This window comes from Antennarius striatus, chromosome 5 (genome assembly GCF_040054535.1).
Source record: "Antennarius striatus isolate MH-2024 chromosome 5, ASM4005453v1, whole genome shotgun sequence".
NCBI lineage: Eukaryota > Metazoa > Chordata > Actinopteri > Lophiiformes > Antennariidae > Antennarius > Antennarius striatus.
Window position 1 is genome coordinate 1,694,944 of NC_090780.1, and position 23,280 is coordinate 1,718,223.

The 23,280-nt window shown below is 40.3% G+C and overlaps 2 protein-coding genes across 5 annotated transcripts in view; one reads left to right on the forward strand and one right to left on the reverse strand.

Moving 5' to 3' along the window:
• Positions 1–23,280, forward strand: part of cenpp (centromere protein P) — a 90,630-nt gene that overhangs the window by 62,443 nt on the left and 4,907 nt on the right. The window lies entirely within an intron of this gene.
• ecm2 (extracellular matrix protein 2, female organ and adipocyte specific) lies at positions 1,651–22,969 on the reverse strand. 3 transcript variants are annotated; one of them, XM_068314805.1, is made up of 12 exons: positions 22,746–22,969; positions 20,052–20,186; positions 19,120–19,272; positions 11,965–12,153; positions 9,619–10,377; positions 8,231–8,346; positions 7,660–7,795; positions 7,357–7,514; positions 6,823–6,962; positions 6,251–6,363; positions 5,700–5,913; positions 1,651–2,076 (listed from the first exon to the last, which is right to left on the reverse strand). In XM_068314805.1, exons 2-12 carry the CDS (start codon positions 20,182–20,184, stop codon positions 1,908–1,910), a joined length of 2,280 nt encoding a protein of 759 aa, XP_068170906.1. In that variant the 5' UTR covers positions 20,185–20,186; positions 22,746–22,969; the 3' UTR covers positions 1,651–1,907. The 3 variants fall into 3 exon arrangements, with proteins under 3 accessions (XP_068170906.1, XP_068170908.1, XP_068170909.1); XM_068314807.1 differs by having other exon boundaries at positions 22,741–22,969; XM_068314808.1 differs by lacking the exon at positions 11,965–12,153.

The following is a 23,280-nucleotide window of genomic DNA, read 5'->3' on the forward strand; positions in this document are numbered from 1 at the left end:
ATTAGATGATTATTTATGACCCTGTTGCTACTTTGATTTAATCAAACGTGCAAAGGTTTTTCCCCAGACCCTTCTGCCCACCACATCATTCATTAATTAGCCAGAAATACAGCAGTTTATTTGGATATGTAATTGTTGACAAATCAAGCGAACACTTATTTGACACGTTGGCCAGACAAGAGCAAAGTCAGAAGTATTTTGGTTCAAATGTGTTTTCTCTTAAAAAAAAGTAGTGAAAAAACAGGAAAATCAATTTGTGGGGGAAAGCTGTACTTCTACTTCATTATATGTAAAGTTGTAAGAGCGTCATACTGTAAGTGCACTTTCAAGTTGTATTGTCTCAAGCTGCAGAAATCTTTTTTTCACTCACGATCGTAGCTGATGTTCACTCACCGATACATAATCCTACATTTATAGGACAGGCATGTCATATTTTCAACATTGGGGAATATTGAGCATGTAAAAAAAAAAGACAACTTTGTGACGGGAAAATGAAATAAGGAAAATACTTCCGGATCCAGTCGTTCCTCTCATCTGAGGTTTAGGAAAATCTGAGGTCGTTCATGCTCGTGGAAGTTTCTCACAGAAGTTGTTTCTGAAGTGTTAACATTATTTTTACCTAATAGTTGTTTTTAGTGTTTCAAGACTGTGATCAGGTAAAATCTGACACTGCTATATAAATAAAATTCTAAAATGGTGAAAGTCATTTTTTCGGTCAAGACTTAATCTAGTTTAACTGTACAAGAGGCATTTGCTGTCTGGTTTTTGTCTGGTTAAGTGCAAGGAAAGAATGGGAAAGATGGAAGTATGGGCACAAGAGATTATATTTTCCTTTGTATTTTCAGGAGATTAACCCTAAACTGGAACGGGCCTTATCCTAATCCATTACTTTGGTCTAAACCTTCAACACTCTAGAAGTGCTTCCCTTCTGAGAGCAAAAGCGGGAATTGGAACACTGAACTGAGAAGTGGAAAAAGATGGCTTTGAGGTTGTTAAAAAATAAGGCATTTGGCTTGTGGTCTCACTTAATAGAATTCCTTCCATTTCTATATTAGAATTGTTTACTGTGGATGTCGTTGGAATTATTACTTCCCGCTTCAAAGAGGTGATGTAATTGTCAATGTTGGTGTGTTTGTCCGTTCATTCGTCAGTTAGTATATGCACCAAATATCTTCGTAACCATTGCAGATAGAAAGATGAAACAAAAAGCAAATTACTCGGGCAGCAAAGGGGATTAAAATTAGATAATGACCTTGACCTTGAGAAAACTAGGTCAAGGCTATATTTCAACTTTTGTACACTCAGGAAGCGGATAAGATAGAAATCTGAGGGAGAAGGCCAGTGTAAGACCATAGATCAAAGCTAGTGCTTTGATCTACGTATGCTCTAGCATTGATCTATGGTCAAAGCTAGTGCATAGCTTTGACCTACCCTGAAAGTTTAAAGCTATGCACTTGTCAGATACTACTTTCAGGGTACCCTGACCTACTCTGATAGTAGGTTAAGATAAGTCATGTGATAGTCTCTGACTGCCTTGTTTTCTTTGTAGAACAGTTTCCTAAATAAGACATGTTGGTTTGAATCCATTTTTCCATCTTAACAGTTTTTCGTAATTAATTTACAAAACAACTTAAAAGACTTAACACAATGTGGTGCAGCAACAGAAAAAGAATTTTTTTATGAGGCTTTGAAGGGTTCAGTCCAGGCTAGTACATTCACTTTTTTTCTGTATTTTATCTTGTCTTATTTTTTTAATGTATGTCAAGCAAATGAAAGGATATTTCAATACAGCATGTCACTAAGGAAAAATGTGTCTGTGGTTTTTCCATTAGAAAACAATCCTTTGCTCTTGTGTTTCTAATGGTTTAAACAAGTGTCTTTTATTGTTTATTTAGAGTAAAATCGGGTCACTTGGTATTTTGAGGTCTTAAAATCACACTTGAAGAGGAACGAGCACAGGAAAAGGCCGTTGGTGATATCTTCTGTGGGTCGATGTAGTTGTTTTCGAGCCTCAGTGTCTCCAGAGTGGGTTCTCCACTTCGGTTCAAGTCACAGATACTTTCGTCATCGATGCTCCTAGAAGACAGTTATTAAAAGAAGGCGCTTAATTGTCACATATATGTATAAATTGTATAGATTAGAAATAGAAATCTCTTCTCTACTTTGACCAATCCCTGAGGAGCAATGTGCAACTCTTGTGGTGCCCAGGGAGCAAAATGGGTTTCATATCTTGCTCAAGGTTACATCTGTAAGTCAACTGTGTGAAGTGGGACCAACTCTGGTGAGTGGACACTGCTCTAACTCCCCACATTAAAAAGCATTTATATATGCTCTTAGTTATCTCATGCAGTATTTTTTTCTCCAGTAATTACCGTAATCATTCAATGTATTATATGTCACGATTGTCTAGATGTTTTTAGATTGGGTATTCTGTCTAGTCAAGTTTCTACTAAAGCAACAAACAAAACCAAACAAAACTCTTCTACTACAAAGCCAGTTCCCTATGAGGCAGGAAAAAGGAGAAGTCTGGTTTACATATGGCTCACTCGGAAATGGGACAAATACCAATTGATGTCAGGTCTATTTTTGTTCAAGAACTCAAACCATGCTTAACTGGTGCCGTATTTTGCTGTCGAAAGTGGCAACCGATGTGCGCATGCGCAAAAGGGTCTGCAAAACAGCTTATCGTAAAATCAGGAAATTCCCTCGTTTTAATCACGTTGACATTGAGCTAATTTGAGAAACCCTTTTAAGAAGATGGCTAACAGAAAAAAAGACGAGGAGTATCGTAGTTTTGAACAGGGATGGACAGAGGAATTTGCCTTTGTTGAGAGAGCAGGATCTGCAGTATGTCTAATATGTAATGATAAAATTGCATCTATGAAACGGTCAAATATAGAGCGGCACTTACACCATTCTACATTTGCATGGAGATATCCTGCGGGGGACAGCAGGAAGAAAGCATGTCAAGAGTTACTATCAAGAGTGCAAGTTAGACAGCAGCAGCTCCGTGTTTGGACCCAACAAGGTGACTATAATTCCGCTAGCTTTTCTGGCGCTTTAGCAATTGTGAGAATCAGAAAGGCATTCACAGATTACGACTATGCCAAAACATCATGCTTGGTGCTGCCAATGAACTTTTTGACTATACTTTCCAGATAACAGCAAGATAATTAAACGGATAAAAGACATGCTTCTGTCGGCAAGAGCTGTTTCCGATCGTACCATCATGATGTCAAATCAAATTGAGGCAACGCAAGTGAACGACATAAAAGCGGCACTGTTTTTTTTTCTTGCTTTGGATGAGTAGACAGATGTAAGCAATTTATCCCAGTTCAGCGTGATTGCAAGGTATGTTGTCGGTGACACTCTACATGAGGAAAGTCTTGCCTATGAAAGGGACAACAAGAGGGGAGGATTTATTCAGGTCCGTCATTGGGTTTGCTAAGAGGTTATCAATTATGGTTGTCAAGAGGGACTGTGCTCAGCTGTTTTGTGGCTTGTCTGAGTGAAATCCGGACTTTCCTTGAATTGAGAAATGTCTTTAGTTAGCTAACACTGATTGGCTGCTGAAGTTCTACTATCTCGCAGACATGACTGAACATCTAAACCAGCTCAATGTGAAAATGCAAGGCGTTGGAAATACAATCTTATCCCTCCAACAAGTAGTGTTTGCATTTGAAAACAAGCTAAAACTCTTCATCGCTGACATTGAAACAAGTCGTTAAATACACTTTGAAAAACTGGGAGAGTTTAAAGATGCATGCAAGTGGACCTGCTCAACATCTTGATCTTCAGCAGCCAGCAGGCTTCACATCTAATGTCCTACTGTCATTCAAAGCATGCTTTGGAGAATTTCGCAAGTGCACTTGTCTTCTAAGTTCATCACCCATCCACACCAGTGTGCAGTGGACAATGCTGACTCAAGTTACATCTCCAATGTCTCGGTCAGAGATTTTGAGCTACAAGCTTGCGACCTGGAGGCCTCAGACATATGGGTGAATAAGTTGAAGTCACTGAATGAAGATGAGAGACTTGCACAACAGCAAACAGAGTTGGCGAGCAAACACAAATGGGGAGAAATGAAAAAACTTCACCCTGCAGACCAGCTGATTGTTAAAACTTGGAACGCGCTTCCTGTCGCATAACACACACTGCAACGTGGGAGTATTGCTGTACTGATGTTTAGCTCTATGTATGCATGTGATAAGTCTCTCTCACATCTAAAGAACATTATGATCACGTTTAACGGATGGAAGTCTCAACGCCTGCATGAAGCTTAACCTCACCACCTATCAACCAGTCAAAAAAGCCATCAGCAAACCATACAGAAGTCGCATTAATGGTAAAAAAAAACACTCATTATTGATTAGGAACAGCATAAAAATGTTATTAAATGGAATTCAGAGATTTGTTATATTTTAAAAGTGTTGGTATAACATAAAATGCGCCCCTTTTTTATCCACTACTACACATTTTGTATGGCTCTCACAGAATTACATTTAAAAATATGTGGTTTTTCTGGTTCTCTCAGCCAAAAAAGTTCCCAACCCCTGGCCAAGAGGATGCTACACAAAAACACTCTTATGTTTGAAATGAAATATTCTGCTGTTTTACTTTATGTAGTGATAAGGTGTCAGATCTGACATATTTTAGTTTGTCTTTTAAAAATTCTGAATGTTAATGTTGTAGATAATAGTATTTTTGAGAACCATCTACATATCTGTTCCTTCCAAGTCTTTCAATCAATGTTGGGACTTGTGTTGTTATTGACATTTGTGACAACCCCTCTAAGATACACTTCATAAACGTGTTGGAGCATGATGAATTATTTCTTATTAGCTAATGATGTTAGCTAATTTTTATTTATTTTTTGTATGCTAGTCTAATCCCTGAAAGGAAATTAAGAGAGCACAATCTAGTTAGTAAATCCTCAAATCAAACGCATGCATACATGTTAGTGTGTACAGAACCCTGTGTGACACCTCCCACTGTCGGCTCACACTCCGGGTTGCTGGGTGGGACCGGGAATCGAACCGCCGATCTTCGGAACATAGGACGACCCGCTCTACCACTGAGTCAGTGCCGCCCCGTAATAAGGGACAATAATGCCTCGTTACTCGCAGTTAATGAGTTCCAGGACCACCCATGAAAAACGAAATTTTGCGATATAGCGACAAACTGTTTATTTTATTGTTTACTGATATTAAACCACCTTCTATCCGTATTACCTTTATCTGTATTCCGTGAGTCTCGGAAGGCAGCGCACTTCTGGATGCTGTCAGCCAATAGCATGCGCGTATGGTATCATGTGACTACTGTACCTACTAAAAATCCGCAATGTAGTAAAGCCGAGCATTTTGAAGCGCAAATAAGCAAGGGATTACTGTATTCTGTTTTAGCTAATCTGGTTTATCAGAAATGTTTCATCTTGACAACGATGAGCTTTTCAGCTCAATGTTTACAAGATATATTTGAGCGGAGTCATGGTAACATTTCCTTATGTTTGAAATTGAATGTGCTATGTTGAGCTCACGACTCTCATGACAGCGCGGCGTTGGGACTCCTGCAATCCTGTCATAGTTGTTACTTATGAGAAAAAGAGATCGTAGGAATTTTTGCAAAGAGGAATCAGGTTGCAATCATTTTAAGAAACCTTCCCCCTAATCGATGGATATTTGTGGGTGATCTCTTCATACCTGATCTTGTTATTGTTGAGTCTGAGGAAGTGTAAGCTGGTCATCTCATTGATGCCAGATGGTACAGTTATCAGCTGGTTGTGGTCCAGACATAGTTCCACCATGGAGTTATGAACGCCAAAAAATGATTCCGACTCGATTCCTTCTCCATCCAGTTTGTTGTAGGAGAGGTAGAGGTATTCTAAACCAGGGTACATGTGGGCAAAAACAAATCCTGCAGAGTTGTTTGGAGGAAAGCATAGGTGAATTTTTATACGGTACATGCATTAGGGCTACACATGGAGATTATTTTGATTATTTTATCATTGTTATCTATAGAAAATATAGGTTGTTTTGCCATTTGATGGTAGTTGAACAAGTGATCGTGGAGACAAGAATGACACAGTTGATATTAAATTTTACATTTACATGGAACAGAGTATCCTGGTAGACTGACAAAGGCTCGTGAATTTCTCACAAGAATGTCTATGGTGTTCGTTCACTGTGCCATAAGTTCCTGTAACCCCCTCCATCCCCACCCCATCTGTGAGATTTGAAAACTTTCCACTGACCAGGTATCCTTTCGATGCGGTTTCCAACGAGCACTAAATGGACCAGAGACCTTGGAAGGTATGACGGAACCAGGTGAAGGTGATTATATGAAAGATCGATGGACTCTAGATTTCTGGAGAGCAGCAGAGAAAAGAATTTGTCAAATAACTGAGATGACATAACTGTCTGGCTTTCCAAAACATGAAGTCTTTTTTTGAAGAAACAGGGAAAAATAGTTTATGTTTAACTAATAATTTTTGTCATCAAAGAATTTTGAACAGTCACAGATCACAAAGTCCCCTTAAGGACATCTTAGTGTCAAAACACGGAAAACACCAGTGATGAAGACCCATTCCTGATCATGAAGGACATGCTATCACGGAGAGGATTCTAACAACAGCCACGTTGATACATCTGTGTGGTTTGGCAGCAGATGTCCAGTATGTCAAGCAGAAGTTTATTTTCAGAGTGGATCTCTAAAACAGCTGCAAGCATTTTCCAGCATTGGATCACGTTAATTTATTGTCAATAAATTACTGTGATCCAATGCTGGTAAATCAAGGTTTGTTAGTTGCCAGTTTTCTTCCTATACCTGTGGTCGATCCAGGCCATAGGTGCGATCCTGGTCTCATCCAATCTGTTGTGTCTCAAAGAAACCACATTCAGACTTTGAGTCTGATTGAAAACTATCTCTGAAATTTCCTCAATCAGGTTGTTCTCCAAGTACAGCTCCTGAACAGGAAAAGCAGAAATAAAGTCAAGCCTTGGACATTATCTGAGTCAGAAGGAAATATGTTTAATTGGTGGGCTATCACAGGAATTTAGTGTCTGATTCATAGTAGAACCCAAAAATTGTAATGATTTGTGTCACAAGATTGTCAATAAACGGTTGTGTTAACAAGTCCCAGACTTTTTAGATTGGAGGCAGAATGAATATCAGGACTAGTAACATGTTAACGTCAGATGTTTCACACTTGAAAAGAGTGTGCAGTCATCGCAAGTCTTTTTGGTCAACCAGGAGGTATAATTCCAACTGGGACAAACAGATAGACGGAGGTTTAGACACTCTTACCTCAGTCTCATTTGAGGATGAGGTAAGAGCCAGAGACGTAATGTTACTTCATACCAGCAGTGATTTGGGAAGGCCTTGTGGTATGATGCGGAAGTGGTTTCTCCCCAAACGGAGATAGGAGAGCTGGATGAGGGGTGCAAAGGCCATAGGGTCTACATTCCCTTCACTCAGCAGATTTCCCTCCAACTCCAGAATCACCAGGTTACTCAGATCTTTGAGATATAAAATAGATGAGCATAGCTGCTACTAAAAGTGACGAGAACAGTCAGGACAGATATTCATTGTTGAATGCAAATGACTGGCGGATAGCAGTGTATATTCTATCAGCGAGAGGTTCATGTGACACTACAGTGGTACCTCGGAAGCTGTTTTTATCGATTCTTTCCAGCCTGTTCTCACTTATCTTCAGCTCCTGCAGAGTCGGAGGAAGTTCAGAGGGTACAACCTCCAGAAGGTTCCCGTCCAAATAAAGACGCCTTAGCATCTTCAGCCCCTGACCACGCACGCACACACACACACACACACACACACACACACACACACACACACACACACACACACACACAACTACGAGTGATATTGAGAAGTATGTAATGGTGATAGGCGCAACATTGTTGGACCACTTTCATTACATAGCAGTTGATTCCAGATTTATGCGTCCATATGTACGTTATGTTAAAATACAATTTTTAGGTAAAACAATAATCTTCAAACGTATTAAAAAAATATGATGCTAATTCCTGTAGATTTTATTTTTTACTTTTATTAGCCTGTGTGAAATTTCTAGGTCACATAGACACATGTGAAATAGATTCCCATATGTCCTGTCTTTCTGTTTGATTACATTAAATGAGAAATATGTCCATTTTACATACCTCACTAAAATAATAATTATTTTAATGGAGAAAAATTGTCCTTAATGTCTTACTTGGAAGGCATTAGCATCAATCCCAGCAGAGGTGAGTTTGTTTTTCTTCAGGTTGATCCATTCCAGGTTGGGAATGCCGTTGAAGGCTTCAGCTGGGATTCTGCTGATGTTATTACCTGTATAGCAGAAAAGCTGAGGCCAATTACGTTTGGCTAAGTTTCCATATTTAAAAATAAACTTGGTCACAAATTGGAGTCAGTGTTTTTTTCATTTGTGCAGTCCATTTGTTTCATTTATTTTTTCTTCATTTGTCCTACAGGATTGGGGTCCAGTTTTTTGAAGATTCCAAATAAATGTTGAAAGCCTACGTTGTTTAATTTTTATTTTATTTTGCTTTGAACGTTCTTGTAGATTGTACACTGAAGAAAGATCCTCTATAGTTTTTAATTATAGCCAGTATTTATTGAATAAACTAATGATTACCTGTTGGGATCATCATGATCTAATAGATCAAGTCATCTTCACTCTGAACCAGTTCAACAGGTTCTCTGTTGTAATTTACAGTAGTAATATAGACCACTGCATACAAAGGCAACATTTCTAACCACTTTCACTTCACTTTATACTGTTTTATCCCACGAGAGGAGCATGTACCAAATTGAAAATAAGTGTTAAAAGTGAAAACAGTGCTAAATAAAGAATAATGGTGCAAAAAAAGATGCACGAGTGCTAAATTCTATGAAGGAGATCGGTGATATAGGGGATAAATGAGACCACAAGTCTTCCCCACAGGAACTTTAAAATGATGACTGAAGTGCAAAAGGTCAAACCAATCAACAATTCAAAGGTTAATTAAACTCAATGAAGTTTTTGTTGAGAAAAAACAAATTTTTATGGAGATTTTTGGTAGACTGAACATGACCTAATCATTTACCGTCACCTCCCAAATAAAGCAAACTCGTCTTCTCCACAGTAGTTACTAAAGAATGCCATCTGTTCCATTTCAAAATATCCTTTGCAATGGAAGAATTAATTGATTTGATTTAGATTTGTGCTCAATTTTCACTCATCTTAACATCGATATAAGGATCAGTCGTGTTCTGATTCAGAAGGGGTGCATTGCTTGAGTATACACTAGCGAGAATGGGTTGTTTTACTTTAGTGGTCTGTATGTAGACTTGCTTTCCAACAGGTGTTGATCTTTTTAAGGGTTGTTGATAAAAATGCTGTCATTTCCCTTCATTTAAGTAAAATTTGTCTAACATGTAATAACAATCATAAGCGCAGATTTCATCTGAACTTTGACTTTTTGTCAGTTTTGACCTTGGATTAAACCCCAGAGACTAATGGTTACATACATGGTGTGTGTGTGTGTGTGTGTGTGTGATGTGTGGCGGTGTCTAATGCTTTACTGGCTCCGCCCTCTCCTCATCGTGGCATGGACTTACCCTCCAGACTCAGAGATTTGAGTTCAGGTATGGCCAGCGGAGGAAAGTAGATTAGTTTTGCATTGTCACACGTTACAGTTACATCAGAGATGTTGCATCCTAAAGGGAGGCCTCTTCTGTTCACCCGCGCTATGTCCTCCTCTTCTTCCTCCTCTTCCACTGCTTCTGTCTCCTTCAGCTCATCCTCTTCTGCAGTGGGAGGTGTAGGGATTGGAATAGGGAAGAGTGTTGGTGTCTCTGGTTCCTCAGGTTCGTCAGGGTCTGGCATCTGAAACACATCTCCCCTCAGCCACACTTCTTCCTCCCGTTCCCGCTCCTCCTCCTCTACCAAAGCCAATAATTCTTCTCTCAGTCTCTCCTGCCTCCTTTCCTTTTCTAGCTTCCTCTCATTCTCCCTCTCTTCTCTCTCTGCTTCCTTCTTCTGCCTTCGGTCTTCCTCCTCCTGTCTCTTTCTTGCCATCTCCTCCATCTGCGTCCTCCACTCTTCCTCCTCTTTCTCCATCTGCATTCTTAGTGCCTCTTCTTCTTCCCTCCTCCTCTCCTCCACAATTTTCCTCTGTCTTTCTGCCTGCTCCTTCCTCTGTTTCCTCCTCTTTTTCCTTGCTTCATCCTTCTTCCTCAGGCGCTCCTGTCTGCGACGCTCCTCTTCCTCTTGCCAGAGGATTTGCTGGATCTCCTCGTTGGTTAGTGGAGCCACATGCTCGTTGTGCTCATTGGGAGCTGGGGAGTCACCAGAAAGTTCAATGCTTAGATCAGGATCTGAGGTGCGTGTAAGATGGTGCCACAGCGAGAGATGAAGAGAGAGGAGCAAAGTGACAGAAAGGAATTGAAATAAAAGCAAGAAAGAATAGAGAAGAGAGACAGAAGCAAGGGACAGAAGGAGGAAAGGATAGAAAAAAGAAAGCTAGAGGAGATGGAGATGAAAATTGTTGAGGACAGAAAGAGAGGAGGTGGACAGACAAAGACAAACTATGTTAGTTTCTAGACCAACTGAAACCCAGACACATCCAAACAAAAAGAGTAGAGTACTGTTATGGACAAGCATTGGTCTTGTCTTCATATCTGCCAGTGTGCATCGACACGCTCTGGTAGATGTGGTCTTTTTCTGTTCACACCTGTTAGTAATTTACACGTGATTCTCATAGACCAGCTTTAGCCCCTCTAGAATGCAAAGCTGTATTATAGCCATAAGAGCATGTCTGAAGTGAGATATCTATCTGGTAGTGACATAACCAGTGAAAACCACTGGTTGTGTCCTGTTGGAGTGACATTTGTGAGCAGATATCATGGAATGCTTAATTTTTTCAATGAGCTGTCTCACTTTATTTGTGCGTGGTTCCAGCTGGTAAAGCAGCATAAACGTTCAAGGTTTCTCCTGACACTTTGTCTCCCAGAGCCTCAGTGTTAAACACATCTCTTGTGATTATAGAACAGCTTTTAGTGTTAAGTTTGGGTTAACTCCATGCATATATCAGACAGCACACCATATGAACAGTTCACATTTTACAAATACAAAAAACAGTGTTTCCCCAAGACTCTTGTTCAGGTCCGGGGGGGTACCTACCCATGTGCATTGGTCACTGTTTCACTACACATTAGTATTGATTTGACAACAAATTCACAAGGCACCCTAGTAGGGTTAAATATTGCCACAGCAGTACCATATAGAAATCACCATCATCATCATCAGGCCCTCAAGTGCTCTTCCTGCAATCTGTTCCTGAGCTTTGTTTTTCTTGACCAAAAGTGCAGATATGTGTTCATTGAGTTATTTAAATTCAAGGTTTATTGTAGGACACTCAGGAGTCATCCTCATCACCTCCCAGTCATTCTTGGGTAAAAATAAAGAAACAAATTCAATACATTTAATGCAATATTGACATAACTCAGTGTTGCCTACTTAAATTTAATATTTTCTCTACAAAGCTTCTTGTGCCAACGCTCCTCTCTGCTTTATTTTGGTCATTGATCTGATGTACAGACTAAGTAAGTGGAGGTTGACAGCAGCACAAAGACATTGTCAGTATGAACTGAAGGCTAACTCTCAGCTATCTAATCTCCCTACAAACAGATGTAGGATTGAGTTCTAAAGAGCAAATAAGTTAAATTAATTGAGCACAACCAAACAAATGACAACCAGGAATGACTGAGATCTATTGCAAACTTATATACAGAATATATTAACAGAATATCCTGTTTGTACCAATGGAAAGCTGAGAGCTTTTACCTGAAGTCAGCAACTGAAAGATCACTTTTTATGTGTTGAATGAAACCCTCTAAAGACGTTGCTCGTCTCTGTTGTCCCATGGTGTTGCGACATGGCAAGGCCACACAATGTGTTTCTACCTGACTCCATGCAGACGGGGCAGCACTCCCCCGGTGGGGTGGAGGGGACATGACAGTGCAGTGTGGGACAGACGATCTCGTCACAAACCACCCGCCCTCCGGTACACAGACAAGTCAAACACGGCGTAGGAGACCAGACGGCCTGGTCGAACATGGTCAGGCCCTGGTAACGGCATTGGCCCTGCTTACCTGAAATAATAGACATATTTCAGTCAGTCTGGTCATTCAAGATCTGTGGGAAGGGTTAACAGTTATCCGTGCAGTTATCAGTTTAAATGTGAATCTGTTTCACTTCATTTATCTATTGTAACATGTGCACTTTAATGTGTGTAGTGTGGTGTTCAGATTAATCAAACCACCACCTCGACAACATCAGTTTAATCCCATAATTCTATCTGAAATTAACTATGCCCTAAAAATGAACGGAATGAAGCATCCATGTTGTGACAGGCAGTTTTCACTTTTAAAGCCTCCGGCTGGACGTTTATGGAAAGTGTGTGTTGTGTGCATGTGTAGAAGTAATGATCTGACTTTCTACAGACTGGGGTTTGAAGTGTCGCCTTCAATAGAGCTCACAGCTGTGGGAGAAACCAGATTCCCCAGAATGACAAACACACTCTGTTTGCTCCCATTCCATTCCTATTCCTGTTTACTGCCACGGTAACAAACTTTCCGAACCATCCTGTCCCCTGGAAATGTGCAGAGGAATGTCACAATTATCATTATATAAAACCAGAATATGTATCCATCATGCCAAAGGTATCATCCTCAGGATGGAACAAGGAAGAACACAAATTGAAACAACCATCTAGTTTCTGACTGGACACCGAACACTGTCAACCTTTCACAGAGTGGGTCAGACCCACACGAAAGACAATTGCCTCAGTGATAACACCAATCTGCTCTGCATTCTTTAATGGCATAAATGTATATATTGCCTACCTGGGATTCGCCGTAACTTTAAAGGTTTTATTATCAACTCCAATATAGACTTCACTTAAAACCAAATTTCAATACATAACGTTGTCACCATGTGATAATACTCCAGTTCTGGGTCTCATTATGAACTTTACGAAATTTGGCAGAGATGTCATCAAGCAAAAGCTGTTGTTATCCATAGAACAATCATTATTTCAGGGGTTGCGGGAAATTCTTTATTTCAACACCACACTCCCCTAAAAAGTATGTGTAATTAATTAATTATGAGCAATCCCAAATGATTATTGTGATTTAATTGATCAAATTTATTAACACCAAAAGTAGAAACAAATTTCACACAGGTAAACCTCGCTTTTCGTCTTTAACTGGTTCCAGGAGACTCGACGTCAGTCAAAAAACGATGTAAGTTAAAAGAACTCGTCTCCAGGCTAAACTGAAAATAACAATTTCCAGTTCTGTACTAAACTTAATTGATGAACGCATTTCAATAATATTTGGTGAATACAAATATATTTTAAACTTACAAACAAATCTTATTTTTCAATATACTACAGAAGAAACTTTGCCATCTCGTCTTTAGCTGCCTTCTTCCTCATTATTGGTCACGGGGGTTTCTACAGGCTAATAAATGACATTTGTTTTATTCTGATTTATTCTACAGTGACAAGATTATTATGTGCTTTTAAGGGCTTAATAGTGATTTTAAAAAATTCCAATATTTGTGGTGGACAAGCGTAGAGTAAAATAACATAAACTTGATTTTTATGTCACTGGTTATTTTTGCGTTTTGTTTTTTTGTTTTTGTTGTTTTAAATTGACGTATAATCGAAAATGACGTAACTGGAAATGATGCAAGCCGTGGTTTACTTGTACTGGTGAAAGCCCTCTTGTAGTAGGTCTTCATGTCATCATATCTCTACTGCAATTGTGGTTAGACAGGCAAATAACTGCTGAATTCTGGTCATCATTTTCATATTAGTGGGTCTACCAAAAAGTGGCTTTGTTGTGATTTGGCCATTCATTTACACTTTAAAATATAATGGTTTGAAGCAGGTTCTTAAGTATATTCACTTGAAAATGCCAGCATTACCATTCTCCTGTAAACACAGTAAGTAAGACACAATTCCTCTGAAACTGGTGATGACACTGCCCTGTCTCAGTTCTAAAGCTGTGTATTCACATTTATGGAAAATTACAGACAGAATAACAATAAATGCATGTCAAACTATGGGGACAAATGGATGGGCTACATTTCAAATAATGGCAAAAAAAAGATAAGCCATTCAACATTGAGACATCCTTCAGCATAAAACTTCAGTCTCCCACATGTATGATGGTGCTCCCCTCCTCAGGATCAGGGCACTGTGTCCTGGTAGGGCTGCAAGGGCAGCTCATAGCCCTACTGCAGTGAGTTTACATCTGAATCACCACTTGATTTGAGAAATTGTCCTTTGGGCCCTATCCCACATCAACAGCCATTCTTAGATGCATCTTGTTAACAAATCAATGTTAGCAAAACCGCAATCTCCTTAGCAGAGGTAAAACTAAAAATTAAAGCATATTTTGCCATTTAGACAATCAAGGTCTGTGAGTCTAGAGCTTAACACATTCAAAGCAGCAATGTTTTGCATGAAATGCTGACCCTTTTCATTGTTCTTAGTACTACCAACAACAGACCCTGGTGCAGTAATTACTGTGTGCAGAGAGTCAAATATAAACACTGTACTTTTGCATCAGAACCAGACAAAGTAGAGGTTTGTATTGTTTCCACTCCTCCCTCATTACCTTTCAAGATCAGACCTCAAACAGGACTAGACTGTGACTGGCTGTTAGTCAGCAGAAAACGTCGTAAACCACTATGATAACCCAGGAAGAGGCACTGTGTGTCTATTGTATGTCTCCCTGCCTGTCATCTATCCTTTCTAATGGTATGCTCTTTGTTACATTCATAGAAACACGGGTATTTAAGAGGCTCAGAATATTTCTCTTAAATACCGTCTGCTATCGTTCTACTGTGAGCAGTCAGGCTGTCACCCTGTCATCGCTGCTGGAGCACATTTAGAGCTTTTCTTTTCCCTGTGGTCTCATAAATTGGATGATTTCATTGTATAACACAATATCCTGCAAACTGTGTTGCAGCATCAAGGCTGATGTTTTTATTTGTATTGAAATGGATGATTCATTTACTCAGAAACAATGATTTGGTAATTGTTCCGCTATTATTTCAAACAAGATAATATCTACACCTGTTTGTTTAGTCAGCAGGATAACGCATTAGCTATTGAATGATTTCCACTCAACTTGGTGGAAATTTGGATCATTGAACATTGAAAAATAATTCATGACAGATCCCCGAATTTCTTTTTAACTTGTATTATTATAATGAAAAACACAAATGGTCATAATTGTACCCAATTTCAAAAGAAACTCTTGAAGTCATCGCAACAGAGGAATTAGGTTTACAACAGGCAAACTAAACATACAGTACATGTATTGTTGCTCAGCCATGGTGGAATTATGTATTCTACTCGGTTCTAGTTGATTATCAAATAAAAAATAACAATCATTTTTCTTTTCAAGTTAGTCTAAGGATTTTGTCAAAATTGAGGGCTTTTTAAAAAAATAAAAATGAAAAAATAACAGTGATTCCAGTAAATGATCATTTGGGTTATAGTCATGTTTATTGTCAGAATATTTAAATAAGTTAATATTAAGAATAGTTTGCCTTAGGCACCAAAAAAAGGAACAGAGGGTGTGCCAACAACAGAGGCATCGCACTCCTCAGCCTCCCCTGGGAAAGTTTACTCCAAAGTGCTGAAAGGAAGGTCTGGCCAATTGTCAAACTTTAGATTGAGGAGGAACAATGTAGATCACATTCTGGTCATGCAACAACGGACCAGCTCTTTACTCTTGCAGGGATTCTGGGGGGACTTGGGAGTACAGTAACCCTTCACTTATTCACGCTTCAAGATGCTCGGCTTCACTACATCGCGGATTTTTTGTCGGTAGTCACGTGATAGCATACGCACATGCTATTGGCTGACAGCATCCATTTGTACACTGCGTTCTGAGACTAACAGTTCCTCCTGCAACTATTCTTTGACACAAAAGTGTTTTAAGCAGTCTGTGATAACCCCTGTTGTTCTGTTGTGTGTGTGTTTCCCTGAGTTGACCTACGTGTGTGTGTTCTGAATGTGTTGGCGAGACTGAGGAGGGTGCGTGAGAGTGAGAGTGCGAGTGGGAGATTGTTAGTTAGTTCCTTGTTAAGGCTGGACACCAAATAAAGACCGTACAAGGAATATCATGTGCTTCATCCTTGCCCACCATCACAAGCGCCAGGGTTGTTACAAGTCTATAAGAGTGTGGGAAAAGGTAATAAAGATAGAAGGTGGTTTAATATCAGTGTGGGGAGGGTTCATAAACATTTAAATTACCATAAATGATAAATACTTGGTCGCTATATCGCAGAATTTTGTTTTTCAAAAGTGGTCCTGAAACTCATTAACCACAAGTAACGGGGGACTTTCATCTCCATCCAGTATACAATGTGTTTTGTGAACTTGTAAAAGGCGTACGATCAGGTCCCCAGGGATATACTGTGGGAGGTACTGCAGGAGTATGGGGGGAGGGGGCCTCTCCTCAAGTCCATCCAATCCCTGTACGCCCAAAGTGAGAGTTGTGTTCGAGTTCTCGGCAGTAAGTCAGACTTGTTTCGAGGCCATGGTTCTTAGCAGGAAACCAGTGGATTGCCATCTCCGAGTGGAAAAGGAGGTCCTTCCTCAAGTGAACGAGTTTAAGTATCTTGGGGTCCTGTTCAAGAGTGAAGGTAACAATAGAGTGTGAGATTGGACAGAGAATTGGGGCAGCAGGAGCGGTATTGCAGTCGCTTTACCGAACTGTTGCCACAAAGAGGGACCTAAGCTGAGAAAAAAACCTCTCCATCTATCGTTCAATCTTCGTTCCTACCCTCACCTATGGTCATGAGCGATGGGTCATGACCGAAAGAACGAGATCGTGGATACAGTCAGCGGAAATGGGTTTCCTCAGGCGGATAGCTGGTGTCTCCCTTAGAGATAGGGTGAGAAACACTGATATTCGCAAGGGGCTCAGAGTAGAGCCGCTGCTCCTTAATGTGGAGAGGAGTCAGCTGAGGTGGTTTGGGCATCTGGTGCGGACGCGTCCAGGGCGCCTCCCTAGGGAGGTGTTCCTGGCACGTCCAGCTGGGAGGAGACCTTGGGGCAGACCCAGGACCAGGTGGGTGGGAATATATCTCAACACTGGCCTGAGAAGGCCTTGGGATCCCCCAGTCATAGTTGGTGGATGTGGCCGGGGAAACAGAAGTGTGGGGCTCCCTGTTGAAGCTGCTGCCCCAGCGACCCAACTACGGATAAGCGGAAGATACAAATTGGATTAACTAGGATTGACCCAAACACAGGGTCCATAGATTTCTCGTGTTAAATATAGCTGTGTCTACATTTTGTCATATTGCGTTGTTTTGTCTGTGTCGACTTTCAATCTAGCCATACGGACACACCAGCAGTTCATGTCAGTCTGTGTGTTCTTTGCCTCGTTTGTTTGGTTATAATTGCTGGTACAGTCCAGGAGTTGGTCCTGGCTCTCTATCATGTCTACAGTGCTACGCAAAGGATGAGTATGATGAAGTGGTGAAATGAGTAATGTTTTATGTGCTGGAATGTCGTTGGTATTTCTCCACTTTTCTGTTTTTAGCCTACATTTCAGTCACGGCAACATACACAAATATCTGTCCACCCTCTGGAGCCTGAGTTGCACCAAAGATCTGGAACTGGAACTGCCCCGATAGAAACTCAGATTGATTGGACTGATTTGATGTGCATGGCGACTGATATGCAATCACCTTTCAAATTGTGTGGAAATTTTGCAAAAATATGTGCAAACATTTATACACTCCTTGGTATTGGTCAGTTTGTATTTACCAGATGCAGACAATATCTAGAAGATTGCATGCTGGATGTGATCTAATCAAATTGTAAGGTGTATCCATAAGATGTCTGAAACATACATAATCAGTATGTCCTTTTTGACCATTGGAAAATGATTGGTTGAGTGCGATCAATAGCTGGAAATTGAAATTCCTGTAAACTGTCTACTTTTTTTTGGTTTTTACATGACACTCAGTTAGGGTCATTTCCTCACATATCAAACAGCAGAAAAAACAGCCAAACTATTAAACTACATGAAATTAGAATCCACTGTGTCTCACCAAGTCCCTCTTACCTTCTAATTACTTAATGTTTATTGTGTTGCTTAGACCTGACGGCATCCATGTGGCTTTGAAGGTCATCTGGAGTCTCTTTCCTCTTCTCTTTTTTTTGGATTTAATATCTAACAGATGGCTTTCCCATCTGCTGATATGGAAATGAGATGCTTTGTCATCAGGCAGCTAGCTTCATTATGAGAATAAGATGAAGCCCGAAGGCTTAGCTGTCTCCTCAATGTCGTCTTACATTGTATGCCGAATAAATGTCCTGTTTTGGTTTTCAGGTATTCAATTCAGGTGTATTGAGTTTATGGTCTAGAAATACACTATCCCACCCTTAAACAAATACATAGACACGTGTCTATGCGGGTGCGCACTGACATAAGCCTTGCTGCCTCGTAGGCTGCTGCAACTCCTCCGTCTTCCTCTGATTCGCCATCCTCGGGTCGTTAACTGGATCAGTTGTCATGACACTAAATTCCATGATTAGAAACCTGATTTGCATTGACAAGTTCCGCTACACTTGACCTCCCCATTGAAAAAATGTAATTGACATTTATATACATCATTGGCAGCCAGTGAGTTAAAGATCAACTGGTGACTCGAACTACTCAAATCCTTCACTGGGAAATGGCAAAAGAAGGTTTTGGACTGTCTCTCACTTTCACGGAAACTTTGCTAACCTTTTTTAAACCTGGGTTATCGGTCTCACAATGATCAGCGACTATGTTGCACAAAACTTAGTTACTATTCTCATGAGGTTCAAACATTGGTGTCACAAGGCTAAGTTTCTGGTCACATGTGGTCTAGATTCAGACTGAGTTGCTGGCGTCAGTCTCCTAGGGTCCTTAGAACTGGGTTTCTAGACTCTCTGACCTTGACTAACCTTGCTGGACAGAGAGTGGAGTTGATCTCAGTGACCTAAACAAGATTTTACTGCAGTTTAGCACTTTACAGCTGGATTTCTAGTGACTGACCTGGGATTACGTTGTAGCTTGAGTGCTCTTCTTGCAGGTGCCTGTAGGACTCCAGAAATAGTGTTTGTCCTTGTCCTTGAGGTTCCACTGGGATGCTGGGACCAGGAACCAGCCTGGCCTTCAGAGGTTTAGTACGCCCCACTCTGGTATGCCCTGCAACCATGCAGGGTTTTTTCAGTTTGAATCAGACTCCGTCCAGAAACATTTAAAGGCATTATCCACGTTCATAAAAGTGCAGTAAGGCTGTTGTACACTTACTGACTTTTCTTTGAGGCTTTGATCGAAAACACAAAAACATTAAAAACTTCATCAGTGGAGATTTACAGTCTGACAAACTGTTGGAACATCCCATGTTGACTCGTAGAAAAAGCTTGAGGAGGTTTTCCCTCTCATCCAAGAGGCTTTGTCACATCTGAAGAGACGTGTCCCAATCTGTAGAAGCCTCTTGGATGAGAGGAAAAACCTCTTCAAGCTTTATTCAAAACAGAGTCTCGTATAATACATTTTCTACACAAACCCATGATCATATACAGTATAATGGAAGCAGCATGTAATTTATTAACATGGTGTGTGCTGTTGTGTTTTTGCATAACTAATTATAATAACCAGACCACCTTAAAATGATATCAAGGCAGACCTCAAACCTGGCAACCCCATTATGAGTTCAAGATTGTTGACGTGAGGCTTCATGAAGACACAACACTCCATAGTTATTCAATATACTGTTCCAACAAAATGTAAGAGCTGACAACCATTGTTTTTAATTCTGTTTGGATGAAGTGAGGCCATCACTCTGTCTTCCCTCAGTCTATGTACTACTACTGACGAGACATGTGGATCTATCTGTATTGAATACCGAGACAAATGCCGTACTATTGAATATCACAGTAACTTATAGTGTCAACATTTCTTTTATGAAGCAAATTTTTTACCATGTCCATCCCTCCGTCTCTTGCCTCGGCGGATCCCAGTGTCCTGCTGGTGAGGTCTGTTCCTGGCCTGGGCATCTGGGACTGTTAGGGCCATCAGCAGCCACAGACTGGCCACCACCAGACACCACCTCATCCCTGCAGAACAGATCAGACTAGTTTCGGGTGCCATGTATACAAGCTTCAAAATCAGATATTCTGAAACACTAGTTGACTGACTCTGACTTTTATATACTGTCAATCTCTTCTCTATTTCCTCATTTCCTGTCAACTCTTTGCATTTCCTGTTCTCAGTATTATCTTGTCTCATTATTTGCATTTTTTTGACATTTAAATCACAATAAATTGTGCGATCTAACAGCGAAAATGATTTGAACAAATAGTTCCATACTCAGAAATATACACAATTTAAAGAGAGATGTTTTTTACCTGCAGCAGCCATAAAGACCAAAAGAGCTCCTACTGCTGCGACTAGACTTTATATAGGTTTCTTCTGGGGTCCTAATGGCTGGTTCCCTGTGTGTGTGTGTGTGTGTGTGTGTGTGTGAGTGTGTTTGTAATGACTGGTCTATGCACAACGGTCCTGTCATTATTATACCAATGATCTGAGGCTGACACACACACCTTCACACACCTGATACTTTGCCTTGTGTCTGGTCTTCCCCCTGATGGACTACATGGAGTTTGTTCTGTGTTCTAACTGGAGTTGTGGTCGGAACGAATCACTGGAGATTCTGATTTGTCAGGGCGTGCCTGAATAAATCACGGTGTCCAGATCATGTTCATCATTCACTGTTCATCTACTGTAGACGTGCTTATTTTGACACTCAAAGATAATTCTCACACACTACAATTCCACTGGGGTATTTTCAGTTGTTGGTTTTAGTCGTCAACATACTGAAACATTTAGGAGCAGACAGAAACAGTGAATAATGGATCTTCTGTCATCAGAAGGACACTGAAGACACGCCCATAGGATGTGGTGGATATTTAAGAAAGCAGATGTGCAAAAAAGATATACAGTATAGACGACTACCCAGGGTGTCAACTTTATGGACTTTAACTGTTTTAAGAGTCGGTGTTTTATTATTTTGAGATTCATGGCTGGTCTGTGTGATAGTTGACTGTGATTCGTTTGCAAGGCGTCACCTCAGCTGATTCGATTCGACTGTAACTAAGACAAGAGATCAAGTTGTAAACATGAGACCCGATTATCAGACCAGCAGGAACATTACTATTAAACTGTTATGTGTGATCAGTGTTACAAATATTGTTCTCCAGTCTGTTAGATCCCAACGAACACTGCCAACAGAAAACTGATAAGAGGATGTTTTTATAGCTGGGGTTGCTTCCTTGCCCCCCACAGGGGAGTTAGATAATTAGACTAACAAGCTGTCAAGAGTTCTCAGCACTATACAACAAAGAAAACTCAGTGTGTGTGTGTGTGTGTGTGTGTGTTATAATCGTTCATGACTTTTAACAATATTGAAAAAAGGATTCAGTTTGTTTAAAAAACGAGCTGCTGTTCGTTTTGGGCTGTAGTGTTGGACCTATTTGGACGAGTAGGTGGGTCTCCTTATTTCTGTAGCATTTTAAATGAGTTGATCATTCATTTACTTGAAGTGGATGAGAAGAAACAAACTGGGTGTCTGAACACAGTCTACGAGCTCTGAGACCCTCCCACCTGAACTCAGCACCAGCAAATAGGAAACCAGAAATTAATGCTGACCAGAAGTCAGATGGAGGCAGAGCTGAAACAGAGGAAAGAAAGAAAGGAGAGGGAGGGGAGAGAAATGGAAAATATTCAGCAGTTCAGTTTCTGGATGAGCAGGCTCAGATGGAGAACAACAGGGGATAAAAATAACCCCAAGGCGGAATTTGTTTGTCGTCTCATGAAACCAGGACAGGATCTATGCTGAATTCTCTTCCATTGCTGTTTATCTCTGATTGCTACTGTATTAAATACTATTAAGTGAACTAGATGACATAAAACGTTTGTTTTGTTTGATTTGGGCTACCGTAGAAACATGAAAGAAAGCAAAAAGGACCTTCCACGTTCTTAACAGACTGCGTAGGGGACAGGAAGTTGGTTCCAATCTGAAGCAACAAGTCCTCGATGCCCCTTAACGCTGTACGTTTAAGTCAGATAAATCTTATTTAAATCTAAAATAGTAGTCTGATACTTTAAGTACCGTTTTTTGTCATTCATTAACTTTTCTTTTTTTTTTTATTCATTTCTTATTTTATAATGTGAGAAAAAGGTGCTTGTTCCAATTTCCCAGACCTGATCTGACTAGCAGGAAGTCTAACTTCTTGATAGAGACAACTTCATGAATCCCTTGGGGAAACTCCTCACTTCTGTATGTTTGGAGACTTTTTCTACTCCAATCAGAGAGCCCTCTGAACTGTCAGGAATGTTATCCTTTCTGCAAAAGATCCCAACCAGATAAATGATGGTTGACCTGATTTAGTGGACTTCCTTAAACTCCTCAAATGCCGAACAACTTGTTGAAGTTTTCAGATCAGAGCAGTACCAGTGAGATGATTTCAATGAACTCATAAGAAACTTTTTAGTTTCTTGTGAGAGCTTCTATTAAAGCTTAGCTGCAGGAACTCAAACATTTGCATAGAAATCACATGACAGAGAGGGGTGGAGCTGAGGACAGACAGACAGACAAGAACTCTACTTTACCAGACCTTTGAAGGTGGTTGCAGGACTTGAGGCTGAACTCGTCACCCCCTCTTTTCCTCTCCTGGTAACACAGGAACCCCCACACAGGTTTGTGTGTCGCTGTGATGGAACTTGAAATGTGTGTGTGTTGTTCTCAGAGTTTTTCAGAGCGAGATGCCGTCAACTACAGCTGAGTCGGCTAATAGAGCTGTGAGGAAAGTCAGGATTTGTTCTGCAGCCGAGACAGAAATGAAGCGAGAGAGGGAGACAGGTCCAACTTCTGACTTCCTGTATGACACAACATACCGCAGGACGAAGACAGCAAAGTCAACACAAAGACCTGAAATCTCAATGTTGGATTATAAAAAAGACAAAATCAGGAGGTTTATTGAAACAATATTTAAAACAAACAATTCTGCTTTGTGGTCAGAAAGCCGAAGTTTACATTAAAGGGCAGAGGTCACACAAGACCAAATGTCCAAACATGAGCTTCCATACATTTGATACAAGTCAATTCTGTCCACATCTCAAAAAAACAGATTTCAGTGAAATTTTAAACAT